Source organism: Panthera leo, chromosome B4, assembly GCF_018350215.1.
Source record: "Panthera leo isolate Ple1 chromosome B4, P.leo_Ple1_pat1.1, whole genome shotgun sequence".
In the NCBI taxonomy this organism is placed as follows: domain Eukaryota; kingdom Metazoa; phylum Chordata; class Mammalia; order Carnivora; family Felidae; genus Panthera; species Panthera leo.
This window is the reverse complement of record NC_056685.1, coordinates 33,563,109-33,585,720: the sequence shown is the minus strand read 5'-3', so window position 1 is coordinate 33,585,720 and position 22,612 is coordinate 33,563,109. Positions and strand designations below refer to the sequence as shown.

The window sequence follows — 22,612 nt, the reverse complement described above, 5'->3', positions numbered from 1 at the left end:
CATTAAAATAGATGAATCTGCATTGATACATCATTATCATCTAAATCCTTGATTTACCGTAGCGTTGTTTCTTGTTCTTAATTGCTCTGGTCAGAACTTTCAGTGATGTGTTGAAGAGAAGTGGTTAATGTGGGCATCCTTGCCTTGTTCCTGATCTTAGAGGAAAAATTTTCTGTCTTTCACAATTGAGTGGTGTTTGGTGAGGGTTTGTCATATGTGGCTTTTATATGTTATATTTTCTTCAATTCATATTTATTTTTATCACAAAAGGATGTTGAATTTTGTGAAATACTTACTCTGCATCAATTCAGATGATCACATGTTTTTGGATTTGTTGATGTGGCATATTACATTGATTGATTTTCATATGTTGACCCATTCTTGCATTCTAGGAATAAATTTCATTTGGTAATAATGTATAGTCTTTTCAATATGCTGCTGAATTGTTTCCTAATATTTTGTTGGTGATTTTTGCATAAATGTTAATAAGGGATTTTGGTCTTTTCTTGTAGTGACTTTGTCTGGCGTTAGTATCAGGGTTATGCTGGTCTTCTAAAACAAGTTGAGAAGTGTTTTCTCAAATTCAGTTTTTAGGAAATGTTTGGGAAAGATTGGTATTAGATCCTTTTAAATGTTTGGTAGAATTAATTACTGAAGCCATAAGCACTATGATTTTTCTTTGTCCAGATATTAAGATTACTGACTCAATCTAACTCATTATGGGCATATTCAGATTTTCTATATTGTCATGATTTAGTTTTGGTAGGTTTGTTTTTCTCCAAATTTGTCCATTTCATCTAGGTTATTCCATTTTTTGTTCATAGTGATCTCTTAAAATACTTTAAAAGTTTTTGTAGAATTGATATTAAATTCTACTTTAATGTTTGATTTTAGTAATTTGAGGCCCTTTTTTCTTAGTCCATTTAGCCAATTAAAGACTTGTCAATTTTGTTAATCTTTTAAAAAAACCAACTTTTAGTTTCATTGATTTTCTCCATTATTATTCTCTATTTACTTTATCTCTGCTCTAATGTTTGTTATTTCACTTTTTTCTGTTAGCTTTTGGTTAGTTTGTTCTTTTGTTTCCTTAAATTATAAGTTAGGTTGTTGACTTGAGTTCTTTTTGGTTTTTCAATGATTGGGCCATACTTCCTATTTCTTTGTATGCCTTGTGTATGCCTTGTTGAACGCTGGCATTTGAATTTAGTAATGTGGCAACTCTGGAAATCAGATTCTTCTCCAGGATTTTCTGTTTATTATTATTATTTTATTTGTTATTTTTATTTATTATTATTTTTGTTTATTGCTTTTGGTTTTTTTATTATGGTAGTTATCTCTGTGCCAAGGATCAGAGTAAAGTATAAACTTAATATCTCCTCTGGTAATTTTGCACCTTTCCCTTTGTGTTTATGGTCACTTTTTAATTTTCTCTGTTTATACCATTGTTTTGGGGTGTCCTAGTCTTTAGCATTTGACTCCTAAAAGGGGAAAAGCAAAAAATGAAGGGAGAGGAAATCAGGGATCTAGTTCTTTAAATTCCTCTTGGAAGTCATTTGAGCCTGAAGGAGAGGGGCTTGAAACACTGGAGAGACATAAAATTACCATGGCTGCCTGCCTCTTTGTTTGCACATCTGTGATCAGAAACATCAATAATCAGAGCACAGATCTCAATATTTGGAAGACAGAGTCCTTTACGCCCATCCCAGTTTTGACACACCATGCACAAGCTGCTGGCCACATGGCTAGGGGTGGGGGATGGGTTGTTGCTACTGTGCAAAGAGATGAAATTGACTGAAATTAACCATTGTTTATCCCTAGTCTTCCCCTAGAAGTTGCGAACCTTCAATGAACTCTAGAGTTCAAAAATATTAATATCAGACAGATTCTGCCAGCGCAATTATTGTCTACATGGGGAGACAGATTCCTGGTGCTTCCTACTCCTCCATATTCCTAGAATCCTCCCTAGCTCATTTCTTTTTGACACTGAATATTCTATTGTCTGGGTGTACCATAGTTTATTTATCTATTTACCTACTGAAAGACATCTTTGTTGCTTCCAATTTTGACAATTATGAATAAAGCTGCTATGAACATATCAGGTTTTAGTATACATATGTTTTCAACTCCTTTGAGTAAATACCAAGCACCATGATTGCTGAGTCCTATGTAAAGAGTAAGTTTAGTTTTGTAAGAAACCACCATACTGTCTTCCAAAGTGGTTGTACCATTTTGCTTTCTCACTAGCTGTGAATGAGAGTTGCTGTTCTCTGTGTTCTCACCAGCATTTGATGTTAGCATTTAAAATTTTTGGCCATACTGATAGGTATGTAGAGGTATCTCATTATTTTAATTTGCAATTTCTATTGACATATGCTGAGCACTGCTTCATATGCTTATTTGCCATCTGTGTATCTTCTTTGGTGAGATGTCTATTCAGGTTTCTCACCCATTTATTTTTTATTTTTTATTTTTTTTTCAATATATGAAATTTATTGTCAAATTGGTTTCCATACAACACCCAGTGCTCATCACAAACGGTGACCTCCTCAATACCCATCACCCACCCTCCCCTCCCTCCCACCCCCCATCAACCCTCAGTTTGTTCTCAGTTTTTTAGAGTCTCTTATGTTTTGGCTCTCTCCCACTCTAACCTCCTTTTTTTTTTTTTTTCCTACCCCTTCCCCATGGGTTTCTGTTAAGTTTCTCAGGATCCACATAAGAGTGAAAACATATGGTATCTGTCTTTCTCTGTATGGCTTATTTCACTTAGCATCACACTCTCCAGTTCCATCCATCTTGCTACAAAGGACCATATTTCATTCTTTCTCAATGCCACGTAGTACTCCATTGTGTATATAAACCACAATTTCTTTATCCATTCATTAGTTGATGGACATTTAGGCTCTTTCCATAATTTGGCTATTGTTGAGAGTGCTGCTATAAACATTGGGGTACAAGTGCCCCTAGGCATCAGTACTCCTGTATCCCTTGAGTAAATTCCTAGCAGTGCTATTGCTGGGTCATAGGGTAGGTCTATTTTTAATTTTCTGAGGAACCTCCACACTGTTTTCAAGAGTGGCTGCACCAATTTCGATTTCCACCAACAGTGCAAGAGGGTTCCCATTTCTCCACATCCTCTCCAGCATCTATAGTCTCCTGATTTGTTCATTTTGGCCACTCTGACTGGTGTGAGGTGATATCTGAGTGTGGTTTTGATTTGTATTTCCCTGATAAGGAGCGACGTTGAGCATCTTTTCATGTGCCTGTTGGCCATCCGGATGTCTTCTTTAGAGAAGTGTCTATTCATGTTTTCTGCCCATTTATTCACTGGGTTATTTGTTTTTTGGGTGTGGAGTTTGGTGAGCTCTTTATAGATTTTGGATACTAGCCCTTTGTCCCATATGTCATTTGCAAATATCTTTTCCCATTCCGTTGGTTGCCTTTTTGTTTTGTTGGTTGTTTCCTTTGCTGTGCAGGAGCTTTTTATCTTCATAAGGTCCCAGTAATTCATTTTTGCTTTTAATTCCCTTGCCTTTGGGGATGTGTCGAGTAAGAGATTGCTACGGCTGAGGTCAGAGAGGTCTTTTCCTGCTTTCTCCTCTAGGGTTTTGATGGTTTCCTGTCTCACATTCAGGTCCTTTATCCATTTTGAGTTTATTTTTGTGAATGGTGTGAGAATGTGGTCTAGTTTCAACCTTCTGCATGTTGCTGTCCAGTTCTCCCAGCATTTGTTAAAGAGACTGTCATTTTTCCATTGGATATTCTTTCCTGCTTTGTCAAAGATTAGTTGACCATACGTTTGTGGGTCTAGTTCTGGGGTTTCTATTCTATTCCATTGGTCTATGTGTCTGATTTTGTGCCAATACCATGCTGTCTTGATGATTACAGCTTTGTAGTAGAGGCTAAAGTCTGGGATTGTGATGACTCCCGCTTTGGTCTTCTTCTTCAAAATTACTTTGGCTATTCGGGGTCTTTTGTGGTTCCATATGAATTTTAGGATTGCTTGTTCTAGTTTCAAGAAGAATGCTGGTGCAATTTTGATTGGGATTGCATTGAATGTGTAGATAGCTTTGGGTAGTACTGACATTTTGACAATATTTATTCTTCCAATCCATGAGCAGGGAATGTCTTTCCATTTCTTTATATCTTCTTCAATTACCTTCATAAGCTTTCTAGTTTTCAGCATACAGATCTGTTACATCTTTGGTTAGATTTATTCCTAGGGATTTTATGCTTCTTGGTGCAATTGTGAATGGGATCAGTTTCTTTATTTGTCTTTCTGTTGCTTCATTATTAGTGTATAAGAATGCAACTGATCTGTACATTGATTTTGTATCCTGCAACTTTGCTGAATTCATGTATCAGTTCTAGCAGACTTTTGGTGGAGTCTATCAGATTTTCCATGTATAGTATCATGTCATCTGCAAAAAGTGAAAGCTTGACTTCATCTTTGCCAATTTTGATGCTTTGATTTCCTTTTGTTGTCTGATTGCTGATGCTAGAACTTCCAACACTGTGTTAAACAACAGCGGTGAGAGTGGGCATCCCTGTTGTGTTCCTGATCTCAGGGAAAAAGCTCTCAGTTTTTCCCCATTGAGGATGATGTTAGTTGTGGGCTTTTCATAAATGGCTTTTATGATCTTTATGTATGTTCCTTCTATCCCGCCTTTCTCGAGGGTTTTTATTAAGAAAGGGTGCTGAATTTTGTCAAATGCCTTCTCTGCATCGATTGACAGGATCATATGGTTCTTATCTTTTCTTTTATTAATGTGATGTATCACGTTGATCGATTTGCGAATGTTGAACCAGACCTGCATCCCAGGAATGAATCCCACTTGATCATGATGAATAATTCTTTTTATATGCTGTTGAATTCGATTTGCTAGTATCTTATTGAGAATTTTTGCATCCATATTCATCAGGGATATTGGCCTGTAGTTCTCTCTTTTTACTGGGTCTCTGTCTGGTTTAGGAATCAAAGTAATACTGGCTTCATAGAATGAGTCTGGAAGTTTTCCATCCCTTTCTATTTCTTGGAACAGCTTGAGAAGGATAGGTATTATCTCTGCTTTAAACGTCTGGTAGAATTCCCCAGGGAAGCCATCTGGTCCTGGACTCTTATTTGTTGGGAGATTTTTGATAACTGATTCAATTTCTTCGCTGGTTATGGATCTGTTCAAGCTTTCTATTTCCTCCTGATTGAATTTTGGAAGAGTGTGGGTGTTTAGGAATTTGTCCATTTCTTCCAGGTTGTCCAATTTGATGGCATATAATTTTTCATAGTATTCCCTGATAATTGTTTGTATCTCTGAGGGATTGGTTGTAATAATTACATTTTCATTCCTGATTTTATCTATTTGGGTCATCTCCCTTTTCTTTTTGAGAAGCCTGGCTAGAGGTTTATCAATTTTGTTTATTTTTTCAAAAAACCAACTCTTGGTTTCATTGATCTGCTCTACATTTTTTTTAGATTCTATCTTGTTTATTTCTGCTCTGATCTTTATTATTTCTCTTCTTCTGCTGGGTTTAGGCTGCCTTTGCTGTTCTGCTTCTATTTCCTTTAGGTGTGCTGTTACATTTTATATTTGGGATTTTTCTTGTTTCTTGAGATAAGCCTGGATTGCAATGTATTTTCCTCTCAGGACTGCCTTTGCTGCATCCCAAAGTGTTTGGATTGTTGTATTTTCATTTTCGTTTGTTTCCATATATATTTTAATTTCTTCTCTAATTGCCTGGTTGACCCACTCATTCTTTAGTAGGGTGTTCTTTAACCTCCATGCTTTTGGAGGTTTTCCAGACTTTTTCCTGTGGTTGATGTCAAGCTTCATAGCATTGTGGTCTGAACGTATGCATGGTATAATTTCAATTCTTGTATACTTATGAAGGGCTGTTTTGTGACCCAGTATATGATCTATCTTGGAGAATGTTCCATGTGCACTCGAGAAGAAAGTATATTCTGTTGCTTTGAGATGCAGAGTTCTAAATATATCTGTCAAGTCCATCTGATCCAATGTATCGTTCAGGGCCCTTGTTTCTTTATTGGCCGTGTGTCTAGATGATGTATCCATTTCTGTAAGTGGAGTGTTAAAGTCCCCTGCAATTACCACATTCTTATCAATAAGTTTGCTTATGTTTATGAGTAATTGTTTATATATTTGGGGGCTCCTGTATTCGGTGCACAGACATTTATAATTGTTAGCTCTTCCTGATGGTTAGACCCTGTAATTATTATATAATGCCCTTCTTCATCTCTTGTTACATCCTTTAATTTAAAGTCTAGTTTGTCTGATATAAGTATGGCTACTCCAGCTTTCTTTTGGCTTCCAGTAGCATGATAAATAGTTCTCCATCCCCTCACTCTCAATCTGAAGGTGTCCTCATGTCTAAAATGAGTCTCTTGTAGACAGCAAATAGATGGGTCTTGTTTTTTTGTCCATTCTGATACCCTATGTCTTTTGTTTGGTGCATTTAGTCCCTTTACATTCAGTGTTATTATAGAAAGATGTGGGTTTAGAGTCATTGTGATGTCTGTATGTTTTATGCTTGTAGAGATGTCTCTGGTACTTTGTCTCACAGGATCCCCCTTAGGATCTCTTGTAGGGCTGGTTTAGTGGTGATGAATTCCTTCAGTTTTTGTTTGTTTGGGAAAACGTTTATCTCTCCTTCTATTCTAAATGACAGATTTGCTGGGTAGAGGATTCTCGGCTGCGTATTTTTTTCTGTTCATCACATTGAAGATTTCCTGCCATTCCTTTTTGGCCTGCCAAGTTTCAGAAGACAGAGCCGTCACTAGTCTTATCCGTCTCCCTTTATATGTTAGAGGACGTTTATCCTTAGCTGCTTTCAGAATTTTCTCTTTATCCTTGCATTTTGCCAGTTTCACTATGATATGTCGTGCAAAAGATCGATTCAAGTCACGTCTGAAGGGAGTTCTCTGTGCCTCTTGGATTTCAATGTCTTTTTCCTTCCCCAGTTCAGGGAAGTTCTCAGCTATAATTTCTTCAAGTACCCCTTCAGCACCTTTCCCTCTCTCTTCCTCCTCTGGAATACCAATAATGCGTATATTATTTCTTTTTCGTTCATCACTTAGTTCTCTAATTTTTCCCTCATACTCCTGGATTTTTTTATCTCTCTTTTTCTCAGCTTCCTCTTTTTCCATAATTTTATCTTCTAGTTCACCTGTTCTCTCCTCTGCCTCTTCAATCCAAGCCGTGGTCATTTCCACTTTATTTTGCATCTCGTTTATAGCGTTTTTCAGCTCCTCCTAACTATTCCTTAGTTCCTTGATCTCTGTAGCAATAGATTCTCTGCTGTCCTCTATACTGTTTTCAAGCCCAGCGATTAATTTTATGACTATTACTCTAAATTCACTTTCTGTTATATTATTTAAATCCTTTTTGATCAGTTAATTAGCTGTTGTTATTTCCTGGAGATTCTTTTGAGGGGAATTCTTCCGTTTGGTCATTTTGGATAGTGCCTGGAGTGGTGGGGACCTGCAGGGCACCTCCCCTGTGCTGTGGTGTATAACTGGAGTTGGTGGGCGGGGCCACAGTCAGACCTGATGTCTGCCCCCAGCCCACCGCTGGGGCCACAGTCAGACTGGCGTGTGCCTTCTCTTCCCCTCTCCTAGGGGCGGGATTCACTGTGGGGTGGTGTGGCCAGTCTGGGCTACTTGCACACTCCCAGGCTTGTCGTGCTGGGGATCTGGTGTATTAGCTGGGGTGGGTAGGCAAGGTGCACGGGGGCAGGAGGGGCAGGCTTAGCTCGCTTCTCCTTCGGTGATCCACTTCAGAAGGGGCCCTGTGGCAGCGGGAGGGAGTCAGACCTGCTGGAGGGGTGGCTCCGCAGAAGCACAGCCTTGGGTGTTTTTGAGGAGCAAGCAAGTTCCCTGGCAGGAACTGGTTCTCTATGGGATTTTGGCTGGGGGATGGGCGAGGGAGATGGCGCTGGCGAGCGTCTTTGTTCCCCGCCAAGCTGAGCTCTGTCGTCCAGGGCTCAACAACTCTCCCTCCCGTTGTCCTCCAGCCCTCCCGCTCTCCGAGCAGAGCTGTTAACTTATGACCTCCCAGATGCTAAGTTCTGCTTGCTGTCGGAACACACTCCGTCTGGCCCTTCCACTTTTGCAAGCCAGACTTGGGGGCTCTGCTTGGTCGGTGGGCCGCCCCTCCACCCCGGCTCCCTCCCGCCAGTACGTGTAGTGCGCACTGCCTCTCCGCCCTTCCTACCCTCTTCTGTGGGCTTCTCGTCTGTGCTTGGCTCTGGAGACTCTGTTCTGCTAGTCTTCTGGCAGTTTTCTGGGTTATTTAGGCAGGTGTAGGTGGAATCTAAGTGATCAGCAGGACGCATGGTGAACCCAGCGTCCTCCTACGCCGCCATCTTCCTTCTAATCTCTCACACATTTTTAATCAGGTTTTGTGTGTGTGTGTGTGTGTGTCTGTGTGTATGTCTTATTGTTGAGTTTAAGAGTGTTTTGTATATTTTGGATAACAGTTCTTTATCAGATATGCTTTTTGCAAATATTTTCTCTCAGTTTATGGCTTACCTTTTTATGCTCTTAACATATCTTTCACAGAGCAGAACTTTAAAAAATTATTTAGATTAATTTTCCATTTTTTATCATTACAGTTAGCTAAAAAATTGCCAGGCAGCCCACAAAACAGGATTTGCTTTAAGATCAACCTACAGAGTCAGTTGGAGACTGATGGCATTGGGACCTGCTGGGCTGGGCCATAGTAGTGTTTAGCTAAGTGTCAAGAGCATTAAGAAGAAAGTCTGGGTTCGAGGCACCAGGCCTGCAGCACAGCTGTGGAACCTCCATGATGTGACTGCACAGCTCTATCCTCAGACATTTGTTGGGTGATCACCACTGAGGGGGAACCTAGCTATAAGTGGGGCCCCTGGGGCCAGATACGTGGGCACAGTGCATGGGGGCAACAGGAGTTGAGGTGTGGGAGGTCAGGAGAGTACCTGCTGACATGGCCACAGTGGTCCCAGACACCATACCCATGGTGACGCCATTGCCTCTAAGTGGAGGGATGGGATCGGGGTAAATCGCCACCAGCATGCAGTTGGGCTGCACAATTGTGGTGTGGTGGATGATTTGAGGGGGCACTGCCTACTGGGGCTGTGTGTGCATAGGGGCTCTCTTGGGGGTAGGCATTTTGGTAGGGGAAGAGGAGTATGGTGGCACTGCCCCATTGGTGGGGGGACAGAATACTGTGTAAGGTGTGACAGGATTGTAACCTTTTTGGAAGGTAGGATTTGCTCCAGGGTACATGTTGGTGGAATAGGCAGGACCTATGGCTGCATAGCCCACAGGGAAACCAGCTGAATAACCAATTTATTTGGCATTTGCAGAGGGGAACCCCAACAAAACCAGGGCTATAAACAGGATTCATGATTTCAAGAAGGCATTGTGGCAGTGGCAGCCTGGGCCAAAGTGCCCAGCTCATGCCAGCCAGGGGCGGTGTCCACAGTTGGGTTCAGCAAGGATGCAGGGGCTGAGCCTCGAGGCTGGGTCTCTGATGCCACCACTGCCCTGGCAGGCACTTCCAATTGTTCTGCTTCACCCAGCACACCTCTCCACAACATGTGCTACCCGCAGACGTTCCAGAAAATTTTAATTTTAATGAAGTCCAGTATATCACTTCTTTTTTTATTGTTTGTACTTTGCAGTTGTATCTAAAAAGTAATCACCAAACACAAGGTCTAGGTTTTCTTCTATATTATATTTAGGAGGTCTGTTATATATTTTGAATTCGTTTTCTTAAGAGATATAAAGTCTGTGTATGGTTTCATTTGTTTTCATATGGATATGCAGGTGTTAAGCAGCACCATTGAGTGAAAAGACTATCTTTGTTCCATCGTATTGCCTTTGCTTCTTTGTCAAAGAGCAGTAATATTGTTTATGTTGGTGTATTCCTGGGATCTCTGTTTCATTCCATTGATCTGTTTTCTGTTCTTATGCAATATTACATTGTTTTGATTATTGATATTTTATTAGTTTCAGAATTAGGTCTTTGATTTTATTTTTTCCCTCAATGTTGTGTTGGCTATTCTGGGTCTTTGCCTTTCCAAATAGACTTTGGAATCACTTTTTCAGTATCCATAAAATAACTTGCTGGGATCTTGACTGGAATTGCATTGAGTCTATAGATCAAGTTGGGAAGAACTGGCATCTTGACAATATTGAGTCCTCCTATCCATAAACATGGTATATCTTTCCACTTATATAATTCTTCTGATTTCTGTCATCAAAATTTATAGTTTTTCTCATATAGATCTTGTATGTATTTGTTTAGATTTATACCTAAGTATTTCATTTTCATGGGTGCTAATGTAAACAATATTGTGCTTTTAACTTTAAATTTCCCCCTTTCATTGCTTTTTCAGTGAAGCTGCAAGCAGGTCAGATAATAAAAATGCTTTGGTATGGAACTTTTTGAGGAGCTCCTTCTCCTCAAGGAGAGGGTCTCCTCAGACCCAAAAAGTCTGCCCCTTCTTCTCATTGCTAGGCTTCTGGTTTCCACAGTTTCCATGTTTGCAGGTTTTCTTGTTTCCAAGTCTACTACAGAGCTGAGAAGAAGGAAATGGGAATAGGCCAAGTTGAAAAGTCTCAAATCCTATTCTTCTTAGGTTCTGCAGTGTTTGTTGAATAAATATGCCTAAGATTTTTGTATACTTTTGGTTAATTTTCAGAGTTCTGAAAAAAACAATTTTCACTTTTTTTTGCCAGCATTTTAATTGCTTTTATGGAGGAGTAGATTTATAGAGACCCTCACTCCACCATTCCAATTGTATTCTCACCTTCATATAGCTTTTCATAATATTTTGTACACCTTAAGGAATTTTTCTTATTCTTCTTTGAATTATGATTTTATGGATACTTGTCTTCCACTAGAATTTAGGTTTATTGAGGATAGTAACTTTATCTAGCATGTACAATGCCTTGCACATAGAAGGTTTTCAGTAAATATGGATTGAGCAAATATCCCTGTATTTTTTAGATGTATCAGGACTCTTAGCTTTGCTATGGTCAGATAAAGCAAAATGTCTCCAAATGGCAAGGTGATCTAACTTCCTTTGTGTTCAGAGTTGCCTCCATAATTCCCTGGGGACAGCATAGGTTCAGCCCTAGTTCCACTCTGTCTTTAGGTTAGGGATTATTACCCAATGATTAAATTAATTCATTCAACTCATATATAGTGTTCACCTGTTATGTGCAGGTATTGTGCTGGTGCTGTAGATAAGAGAATAAGACTGATAAGAGTAAAGACTCCTCCATGGTGCTTACGGTTTAGAGAAGAGACAGACCAAAACAAAATGAAATCCAAAAACATTAAGTACAAATTGTAGTAAGTATTGGTGTTGAGATAGCTGACATGAATATTTACTACATTTACAATAACTTGCATGTTATGTTTTCTTGCAATGTCTTCTTTGCATGTTGGCAGACATCTATCCTTTTGTAAAATAATACTCAGTGTGTTTTTCATATTCGTTGTTTTCCTAGGTTTCTTTTGAACAACAGAAATTCATTTATATATGTACAGAATATTTTAGCCTTACATTTACTTATATAACATATGGAGAATTCAGTGCTTAGTTCCCATCTCCTCTTAGCTAGCATCATCTAACACTGAGATGGTTCTTTCCTTTTTTGTTCTCCTAGATACCTTTGGGGAAGACCTGGGTCAGATATGAGCATTAGGAAACTGCTAAATTTCTGGGGAATGAGAAAAGAAATTAAATAAAGGTACAGAGAAATTAGTGGCCATTAGAGTCCAATTAAGGTATTGGCTTGGCTTAAAAATAGGAGAGGAGAGAATGCACTATTGCATATTGGTTTTATCTAGCTGGGTCCCACAGTAGAGGTCAGTAGGTGTGAGTGGCCAGTCAGGGGAAGGGAAACTTCTGTGATGCAGTCAGACTGGATTTTAAGTTTTAAGAGGAGTTCTTAAAAATAAATAACAAGTTTATTTTTCATTTTTAATTAATGCCTACCATCGAGTGTAAATGTAGCCTGAAAAGCTGGGGTGGAGGGAGTGAAGGCTAGAAGAGGACAAAGTGATGAGTGTTTATGTGTATCTAGGTAGCTAGGGCACAAGGGCATGGGAAATGTCCTTGGTGACCTCACTGATCAAGCTGTTACTTTTCTCTTTGGCCAGTGTTTGTCCAGCATGATGCTGCTCAACTCTACCTCACAGTCTGGAACCTAATTAAGGACCAAATCACAGATGTGGACTTGGTAAGATGTTAGAACTAAAGAACTCAGAAGTTTAAGATGCTGCTCATTTAGCTCATTCAGCTATCATCAATATAATGTATAGAGAAGATTAAAAGAGAAAATCCACATAAATACTTATCACAATTCCATAATATTATTACTGTTATTATTTTGTACCTTTTTGAAGAGCAAAGAGAATCAGTGGCTGCCATTTCTGGAGCTTCTGTCTGGTGGATATAATTTCTGGAAATTCACCTCACCTGTTTTGTTTATGGCTTTGTACCCTTCTTTCCTCTCACTTCCTCTCTCTTGCAGGTAGAGAGGCTGCAGGCCCTTTATACAATCCGGATGAAGGAGTCCTTGGTTTGCCTTGAATGTACAACGGAAAGGAGCAGAAATAGTAGCATGCTGACCCTCCCCCTTCCTCTTTTTGATATGGACTCAAAGCCCCTGAAAACCCTGGTGAGGAATTCCTCTTGGTGAATTTGCTGTTCCCATAAACCCAGTGCTGCCAGTGTGCTCTTGCTTCTTTAATCCACCTTTGGCTTTTAAAAAATAATTTCTATTTCCTTTGCACAATTCTAAGTTCTCCTTTGATTTGGTGAAAACCTTTCTTTCCTTTTACTTCCTTTCCTCATGCTGCTACCTTAACAAATGCTCCCTCCTGTTTTTCCTTCAAGTCAGTAGGTACTTTTGGAAATCCTGCCACATGCATCACAGTGGGCCAGATGGTAAGGGGAACAAGGAGAGAATCAGAAGGAAAGCTTAAATCCTCATCTGTAGGGTGATATGTTATACTGTATATGGTAAATACCAACTCTGCTTTTTCTTTGTTCTCCTGGGACAGGAGGATGCCCTTCGCTGTTTCTTCCAACCCAGGGAGTTATCAGGCAAAAGCAAATGCTTCTGTGAGAACTGTGGGAAGAAGACTTGTGGGAAGCAGGTACTTGCTCCCTAAAACCAGAAGCTTCCCTACTCTGGGGTTGTCCTTGGTGGATTTCCTAATGGAGACCTTGAGGGTAACTTGTGATGGTTGAGGGAGGGAATCCATATCAGGCTAGCAGCCCGGGATCTGGGGCTTCTGATTATCAGAGGCCCATCACTGAGAGGAGCAGAGCCTTTTAAAAGATAAGAGGAGAATATCCAAGGGAAGCATGCAGAGTTCCCCCCACAGGGTTAGACTAGCTCTCTAGAGCAGCCTCTGTAGTTTCCCTGAGCTCTGGTTCCTGTGAGAGAGCTCAACAGATTCAGCAAATGGGGGCCCTTAATTCTGTATTATATCATTCTTACCTCTCTTTTTGGGAAGAATATATGATCAGCTCTGGTATTTCTCTGAATCTACCCATTTCAAGGGCCTTAGGACTTCATCTCCACAGTAATTTTGGTTTTTCAGGTCTCGAAGCTGACCCATTTGCCCCAGACCTTGACAATCCACCTCTTACGGTTCTCCATCAGGAATTCGCAGACAGAAAAAATCTGCCACTCACTTTATTTCCCCCAGAGTTTGGATTTAAGTCAGGTCCTTCTGATTGAGGAAGACCTCTGCAGTGCTGAGGAACAGGTGAGAAGCTCCTCAGTTCCCTTCCATTCTCCTTCTCTTCAGACCCCTTGTCTGCTTGATTTTGCTTCTCCTCCCCTAAGGTGCTTGAAGTCACCCACTCAACAGAGATGGCACTTTTGGGCATCTCATCTGTGTCATTGTATCATCTCAGAAATCATGGCCTCTGCTGGCTGTGCTTGGGGTACACAAAGGGAGGGAAACTCATCGGCAGCTACTTGGTGTGATTCATAGAAACATATTCATACATTCAAGAAATATTCTTTTTAAAACAGTATTTTAATGATTCCTGAATAACAATGATAGGTTGTTACTACCATACTACTATCAACAACATTTGCTGTTTATGGTTGCTTTTCTTTTAAGAATCCAGAGACTTTATTTCTAAATATTGAGCTTTGGTTTATGTACTCCACAGCACTGAGAGAGGGAAAGAACCCATAACTCTCTTTCCACTTAAATATGGTATGTAATACATATACATAGGTAAACACAACATCTTGGGTTCTAAATATAATATCAACCTAACTTTCTTCCTGAAACAGTTTATGCCTACTTTGAGGATAGTAACAAGAGAGCCAGTTCATTTAGGTCAAATTTAATCAAAGTGAAGTTGAATTCAGTTGTCCTGAGCTGGTAACTTATTGGGAAATTCTGAGGAAAAGATATGACATAAATATCTTTTCTTAGGTTTGAAATGCTACATTTAGTAAATGATATGTATATAATTATATATGTATATATGTGTGTATATATATATATATATATATATATATATATATATATATATAGTCCATAAAAGGATATATCCTTTATATATCCTTTTATGGACTGTTTTGTTCATGCTTTGTTTGCTATTCATGTTCTAGAACCCTGGTATTTTAAAAATTGAGGCCTGATAATATAGTAGCTCCTATATAACATGGTTTCTTTGCCTATTTAGTGTATATACATTTTGTAAGATTATTATTTTCTGTCCTTTGAATTTTCCTTATTTCTGTTTGTGTACTATGAAGTATATCTTAATGAAATAATATATTAAAATTTTATTCCACTTAACAAGACATTGTTATAGAAAATCTTGAATATGTAGCAAAGTAATGGGGAATTATACAATGAATCCCCATGTCTTTCAAGCAGCTTAAAATTTATCAAGATTCATGCCCAATCTTGCTTTACCAACATCCTCATCCTCTTCTTTCTCCAGCCCTCTACTGGATTATTTTGAAGCACGTCCCAGACACCATGCCATTTCATTTAAAGTATTTCATTATGTCATTCTAAAGAAGAAAAGAAAAATATTGGATCACAAATGTAGACTTAGGAAACTCAGTGACTCCATAAAATGTAATACCATAGGAATCCCAGAAGAAGAGAAGGAAAAAGGGCAGAAGGTGTAAGGAGCTAGCCACGGAGCTAGAAAAGAATGCTGGGCTAGGTGTAAGCAGCTCCAGCTTCCACTGGGGGCACTGTGTTGCTCATTGAAGTCTGTCAGCGCTGATAGGCAGGGCGAAAATGGTGTCACCCTGCTCTCTCCTCCCTGGAGCAGGAAGTTCGTGCTTGCCACTGTCCAGGAATCCCTCACAGAAGAGCGAACAGTCTCCCCTCTTGTGTCCCTGGCTTCTGTCAAATTCCTGTCTTCACCCCGTGTCTGAGCTGTCTACCTGCCAGGCAGCATAGTTCTGTTTTATTTCAGGCATGTGGCTGGGTTTCAAAACTCCAAATTTTAGGGACCCGGTGTGGTACAGACATGGCACTGATCCTATGGAGGAGGGTCTCACCACACTGCAGCTTGTGCTGGTTTGTTTCAGAAAAGCAGTCACAGAATCATGCAAAGGCTTGGAATTTATGGTAAAGTGCAGCAAAAAGCTGGCACCAAGGTTTGCTGCCCTCAGCCAGGTGTCTCTGTCACTATGTTAATGAATGGAGCAGCACATTTGGGCCCACCAACTTTTTGTCCCCAGAGATGCCATGCCACCTCTCCCAAATGCACTCCAAGAAGGGGAACTGCCTCTCCCAGTGACCCAGGAGATTCTCAAACCATGCTTTCTGCTCCTGGGCCTCTGGCTTCTTCCCTATAGGAGCACTACTATGCCCACCAGGTGGAGCCTAGCAGTGGTGCAGACTTCTAAAACTTCAGACTTTGAGCTCCACTCTTTGTAAAAACCTGCAATAATCAGCCACTCTAGTTTTCTAGTCAATGGTTTTAGTGAAGATGTTTCCCTTGTGCAGACCCTTGTGCACTGCTTTCTGTTTCTCCCTCTGATCGCTACAAGATCAAGGCTCTCTCCCCTCCATACCACCCGCAGTTGTTTTATCCCTGGAATCACATCTCTGCAGCTCCTACCTTTCATGATGTGTCTTCTTTTTTCCCTCTGGTTCTGCAGGTCATTCTCTCAGCATTCAGATTGACTTATTGGGTGTGTTGGAATGATTTGGTATTTATCTAGCTGTTTTTGAGGGCTGAGGCAAGTATAGGGACCCCCCACTGCTCCACCACCTTAACTCAAGTGTATCCATTCATCTATTGATGGACACTTGGACTGCTTCCATATCTTGGCTATTGTAAATAATGCTACAATAAACATAGGGTTCATGTATTCCTTTTAATTAGTGTTTTTGCATTTTTTGGGTAAATACTGAGTACTATGATTACTAGATCATAGGGTAGTTCCATTTTTTACTTTTTTGGGGGAAACTCCATACTGTTTTCCATAGTGGCTGCACCAGTTTTCACTCCCACCAATAGCATATCTCATAATTTCCTATTGTCACTAATGCCCAGTCAATATTTAGGTTTCTGTGACCTATACATTGGTTTGTTCGAACCTAGATCCCAACAAAGGCTACACTTGCATTTGCCTAAGTTTCCATCCTTCCTTCCTCTTCTCTTTCCCTCCTTCCCTCTACTTCTTCCTGCCTTTCTTTCTTTTAGGTTAAGTTTCTTTTTTTTTTTTTTTATAATTTTTTTAATGTTTATTTTTGAGAAAGAGAGTGCCAACAGAGGAGGGGCAGAGAGAGAGGGAGACACAGAATCCAAAGAAGGCTCAGAGTTCCTAGCTGTCAGCACAGAGCCTGACATGGGGCTCGAACTCATTAACTGCAAGATCATGACCTGAGCCTAAGTCAGACACTTAACCAACTGAACCACCCAGGTGCCCCTAGGTTAAGTTTCTTTTAAATTTCTTTCCCCTCTTTTTCTTGTCCTTGTGTTTCATTTGGTTGAAGGTTTTCAAAAATAAATATCCAGAATTTGCTGGTTGGTGTTATTTAACATGTTCCTTTATCCTTTGTATTTCTTATAAACAATTACAGCTAGGTATTGCTCTGCATTTTTAAAGTCTAGTGTAAATTCCCAAATGAAAATAGAGAATAATTTGAGTTCTCCCTTTTGGGTGACTTAGCTTCATTTGCACTACCCTCACCCCTATCTCCCATATTGATAGTTTTTCAAAGTCTCAGATTAGGGATATTATTTGACTGTGTTAATATAAAAGAATAAGGTATTTATGACTAATGTTGAGATCCTTCTCACAATCAATCCAAACTCCATCTCTCCCACCACTATTCCCATTTCTTTAAAAAAATTTTTTTAAATTTTTTTTTGTTTTTTTGAGAGAGCGAGAGAGCGCACTTGAGTGGGGGAGGGGCAGAGAGAGAAGGAGACACAGAATCCAAAGCAGGCTCCAGGCTCTGAGCTTTCAGTGCAGAGCCCAACGTGGGGCCCAAACTCATGAGCCGTGAGATCATGACCTGATCTGAAGTCGGCTGCTTAACCGACTGAACTACCCAGGTACCCCTACCACTATTCTCTTTTCACAGAAAATTCTTTCTTATCTTCAGTTTCTAAGATTTGAGAGAGTAGAATGACTTACTGCCAAATCTAAGGGATGCTTTTTGGTCCTTCCCTTACTTGATCTTTTTGTAATATTCTGTTATTGATCCTACTCTCCTTCAGAATCTACCATAAGCTTTCCTCATACAACTTCTTTCTTTATTGGTGGATCCTTTCCTGCCCATGATTTTATTAGCATATAGTTTTCCATTATTTCTCCTATCCATTTTTCAAATTTCATCTCATTAACTCTCATGATTTTGGTAATCACCTCAAACTTAAGACTTCCAAATTTGTATCTCCTGTCCAGGTCTTACACTTGAGCTCCAAACCAGTGTATTCACCTCTACTGAATGTTGTCACATAGTCCCCAAATTCATTATCTTTTTTCCCAAACAGCTCTGTTCCATATTTAACTTTATAGTACCAATATTTTCTTAATTTCCAAGCCAGAGATACCTCCTACTTGCCCCTTCCCCAATACCCCAATATCCAGTCCTTGGTTATTTATGCCTAATTTTGTGCAAATATGCCCCCTCAGTCTCACCTTTAGTCTCACTTTCTTAGTGTAGCATAGGGATTAAGAGCTTAGGCTTTGAGGCCAGACAGGTCTGGGTTGGAATTCTGCCTTTTCTAGTTATAAGCTCTGACCTTTGGGTAAATTACTTTACCTCCCTGAGCTTAGATTCCACCTTTGTGAAATAGGATTTATATCACCACCAAGCTTAACATGATTTTTATGAATATTAAATGAAATAACTCATGTAAAGACATAGCTAAGTGCATAGCAAATGCCAAAGGTTAGCTAATAATTATTATGTTAAGAATGATTATTATCATTTTGGTGACTACTACTGATAGTCACTGTCTAGACTATAGCCATTTTTCTTGCATTGTAGTGGTGCCCAAACTGATCTCATTGGCCTCTGCCTCACTTGAACTCTCATTCCATTTTTCAAACCACATTATTTCAGTATTTTTCTCAAACACATCTGATGATGCTTTTTCTCTGCTTAAACTTTTGATGGGTCCCAATAATTCTAATTCTTATTATAAAAAAAAATCACTAAATTTTACACCTGAAACTAATATTACCCTGTATGTTAACTAGCTGGAATTTAAATAAAAACTTGAAAAAAATTAGATAAAGTTCTAGTTCCTGCCTTGATTTTTGTAGCCTCATCTCTTGTGACTTCCCAGAAACCTCTCTGACTTCCATTTCCTCAGCATGCTCTGTTCTGTTACACTGCAAAGCCTTTGCAATTTCTGGGTCCGTTGAGTATACCTCCTTCCCATAACTTGTCTCCTAATCTTATTCATTCAAGAATCAATTCAAGATCAATTCAAGAATGTCTTCTTTGGGGAGCTTTTCTTAGATGATTGTTCCTTTTTCTCTTTTGGGGCAAAAGTTGAGTCTTCCCAAATTTACCTGTAAATATACCTAGTATAAAATATGGCATTTTAATTCTGGCTAAACTAATCATGAGATTCTTGAGTTCAAAGACTATTTTCTAGTCCCCTTGAAGTACCAGTGCCTGGCACAGAGTAGGCAGTAAAATATATTATGAAATAATGTTTCTTTATTCTATGGTTAGAAAAAAAGGGATGATAGGTGAATAATTTTGTGCTTTATGTCCCTCCAGCTTGGAAGACAGTATGAGCTCTTTGCTGTGGTTGCCCATGTTGGGGCAGCTGACTTTGGTCATTACTGTGCCTATATCCAGAATTCTGTGGATGGAAAATGGTTCTGCTTCAACGACTCCAATGTTTGTTGGGTGAGGAACATTGTCCAAAATGTTGTCCTGGATTAGCCACTTCTAATAAATTATGAACCCAAGACTAGATGGGTCCTTAAGGTCAGGACACATTGTGGGCCTGTTTTCTCTGTGTGTGCAGCCCTTAAACAAGTCCTTTTCTTTAAAAAAACATTTTTTAAATTCAGGTATAGTTAACACAATGTTAGTTTCAGGTGTATAGTATAGTGATTCAATGAGTTTATACATTATACTGTGCTAACCACAAGTATAGCTACCTACCATCTGTCACCATAAAACACTATCAGAGTATCACTGACTATATTCCTTATGCTGTGCCTTTTATTCCTGTGACTTATTCATTACATAACTGGAAGCTTGTATCTCCCATTCCTCTTCACCCATTTTTCCCATCCCCCACCCACTCCCTCTACCAACCATAAGTTCGTCCTCTGTATTTATAGGTCTGATCCTGCTTAAAGTCCTTTCCTGCATCAAGTCCCCATCTGGTGTATAGCCCTATAAGAATCCACTTAGCTCATTGTCTAGGTTTTTGGTGTTCTAGGCTCAGTGCCCTGCAGGTTCATGCTTGTGGGAAACTTATAGAGAGCGAGAAGAGTTAGATATATGTAAGTTAGAACCAAGCATAACCAAAAATAGAAGGACCAGTGTACTAAAAGAGGCTTCATATACATGGCATCCTATCACTGGATGATTCAGGTCTTGGGAGGTACCAGGGAGGGGTTTGTCTGGATAAGTGACAGAGGGTAAATTGTAGCACCCTATACTCTGGATGCTTAACATATGTGAGCTGGATACTTCACTTCATCTGTTTATGTACTTCCAGGTATCCTGGGAAGACATCCAGTGTACTTATGGAAATCATAACTACCGCTGGTAAGAGAAGTGTTTGAGTGGTGGAAACCCAGTGAGTTTACACAGGTTTCTTAGCGCTGTATGAAACTCTCATGAATTCAGCTGCTGCTTATATTTGGGTAACTCCCCAGTGACTTTTAAGCCTCATCTCTGAATACCCATATTACCATACCATGCTTTTTTCACAATTTAGATTCCAACAATACTAAACTATAAGTAGCTCCCCAAACATCATATCCTCCATGGTTTTACACATGCAGTTCCTGATCTGTCTTTCCCTCTCCTAATTTATTATTAAGGCAAACTCCCACCATGCTTTAATGTCTCTGCTCATGGCTTTTCCTACTCTATAAAGCCTTCACTGATTGACCCCAGCAGATTTGTAGGGACTTCTCATATGCTTGCTCTGCACTTTAAGCATACCTCATTTATAGAAACGACCTCCCTGTTTTGTAATTGTTTGCATATATAACTTTTTTTTTTACATTAGACCATGAACTTTTTGTGAGCAAGGATCATTCTTTTTTCTTTGTCCGGTACAGTGGCTTGCATTTAGTAAATAGTAATAAATATATTTTAAAAAAATCAACAACTACAGAGGGGAAGCTAGAGAGAAAAAAAAGAGCTGGATGAAGTTAAAGCAGAGACTTTGTAAGTTTTTTCAGATGAGTTTCTGGGTTGCAGTGACATTGTACACCAAAGGTGATATTTGAAATTATTTCAGCTAAGTAGGACTGATCACTTGAAAAATAATGAATTAGGTGAAATTTGTGTTTTAAATTCTCTTACAATCTTCTACTTTTTATCTTTTCTTCTGAACATCCCTCTTAGATACATACTCTTTGTCACTTTCTGGTCGTCAGTGATTGTCCCATTATTTATATCAGGGTTTGACAAACTTTCTCTGTAAAGGGCCAAAGTGTAAATATTTTAGGCTTTGTGGGCCACACAGTCTCTGTTGCAACCACTCAACTCTGCCCTTGTAGCACAAAAGCAGCCACAGATGACACATGAATGAATGAGTGTGGCTGTGTTCCAGTTAAATTTATTTTAAAAAACAGGGCTATATTTGGCTTGTGGACAGGTAGTTTGTCAACCCATGATACAGATGTTAACTAATAGGAGCTTAATGGCTATTTTCTCAGGTTACCCATTTTCTTCTCCTCTGAGGTAATGGATAAATGAAGACTTTATCCAATAACTAGAAACTTTTCTGATGCTTGTCCTATCATGAGTTAAAAACATATCACTTAACTATGAATGTTCCATTTCTGTTATGTTGCATTTTTTTTTTTTCTTTCTAGGCGGGAAACTGCATATCTTCTGGTTTACATGAAGATTGAATCCTAATGGATGTACCCTAAACTGTCAGAGACTGACAAAGTTTCATTTTCCTTTTCTATCCCTGGATCTGCTGACTCTCTCAAGAGATTTTGCAGTGAGAAGAAGGATCATTTTCAAATTGTATAGTTAAATTTTATTTATAATCAGGGTTGATTATCAAAATATTTACCAGTAACTCTGCATGGGTCTTGATCAGTCAGAATAGACACTTCCACTGGCTAGAGCCAGGACCTGAGTGCTTCCTGCTGTGGAAGGCATGAATCCTTTAGTTAGGAGAGTAGAGGGGTTGAAGTGTTCACAGGGGAGGGGAAACCAGGCCAACAATTGTAATGGGAGGCATTCAGGTGGCAAGGGGCAGTGGTAGGGAAGTATTTCAGTATTTTACAGCTAGTTTGACTGTACTGGTATGTACTGGCAGAATATTATTTTTGTTTATAATTTAAAACAATTTTAGAACCCATACTACTTTAATAAAAGTGAAGTGTTTTATAATTGTTATTCATTTATTTGACAAATATGTATTGATCACCTACTCTCTGAAAGGTAGTGTGCTAGACACCATAATGAATAAAGTTCTTTTTCTCCAAAGGAGTTTTCAGTTTAATGGGGGGGGGGTAATTAAAATGCATAAGATACTGAGGGCTTGTGCTACAGGAGTTCAAAGTAAAGTGCAATATTTCTATTTTAGGACCATGTGATAAGCCATAAGGCTGGAAAGGAGGTTAGGATGGAGGACAGTCCATTTACAGGGATAAATATACACAATGGCATGGCTGGAAAAGGTGAGGCTCAAGGTTCAAAACCACAAACCTGGTTTTCCTCTACCAAGGAAGCAGCGATGATTGATAAGGATGGATGGTCAGTGGGGCTCAAAATGTAGAAGGTCTTGAACTACTAAGAACTACTGGCTCTAATTTAACAGGTAATGAGGAATTGTTGAAGGGGTTCAGAAAGGAAAAGAACATTTAGTGGCGTTTTGATACAATAAATCTCCTGGGGGCTGGCAACATGAATTAGAG

General features: G+C 39.3%; 1 protein-coding gene and 1 pseudogene across 1 annotated transcript in view; one reads left to right on the top strand and one right to left on the bottom strand.

Moving 5' to 3' along the window:
* Positions 1–22,141, top strand: part of USP18 (ubiquitin specific peptidase 18) — a 50,612-nt gene extending 28,471 nt beyond the window's left edge. The window contains exons 4-10 of the mRNA XM_042948383.1: positions 12,168–12,247; positions 12,542–12,688; positions 13,074–13,169; positions 13,620–13,787; positions 19,263–19,394; positions 20,221–20,270; positions 21,554–22,141. Coding sequence (XP_042804317.1) covers positions 12,168–12,247; positions 12,542–12,688; positions 13,074–13,169; positions 13,620–13,787; positions 19,263–19,394; positions 20,221–20,270; positions 21,554–21,599 — 719 coding nt within the window. The 3' untranslated portion in view covers positions 21,600–22,141. The remainder of the gene's footprint in view (positions 1–12,167; positions 12,248–12,541; positions 12,689–13,073; positions 13,170–13,619; positions 13,788–19,262; positions 19,395–20,220; positions 20,271–21,553) is intronic.
* On the bottom strand, positions 8,852–9,398 carry LOC122225531 (annotated as a pseudogene).
* Positions 22,142–22,612: the final 471 nt, after the last annotated feature.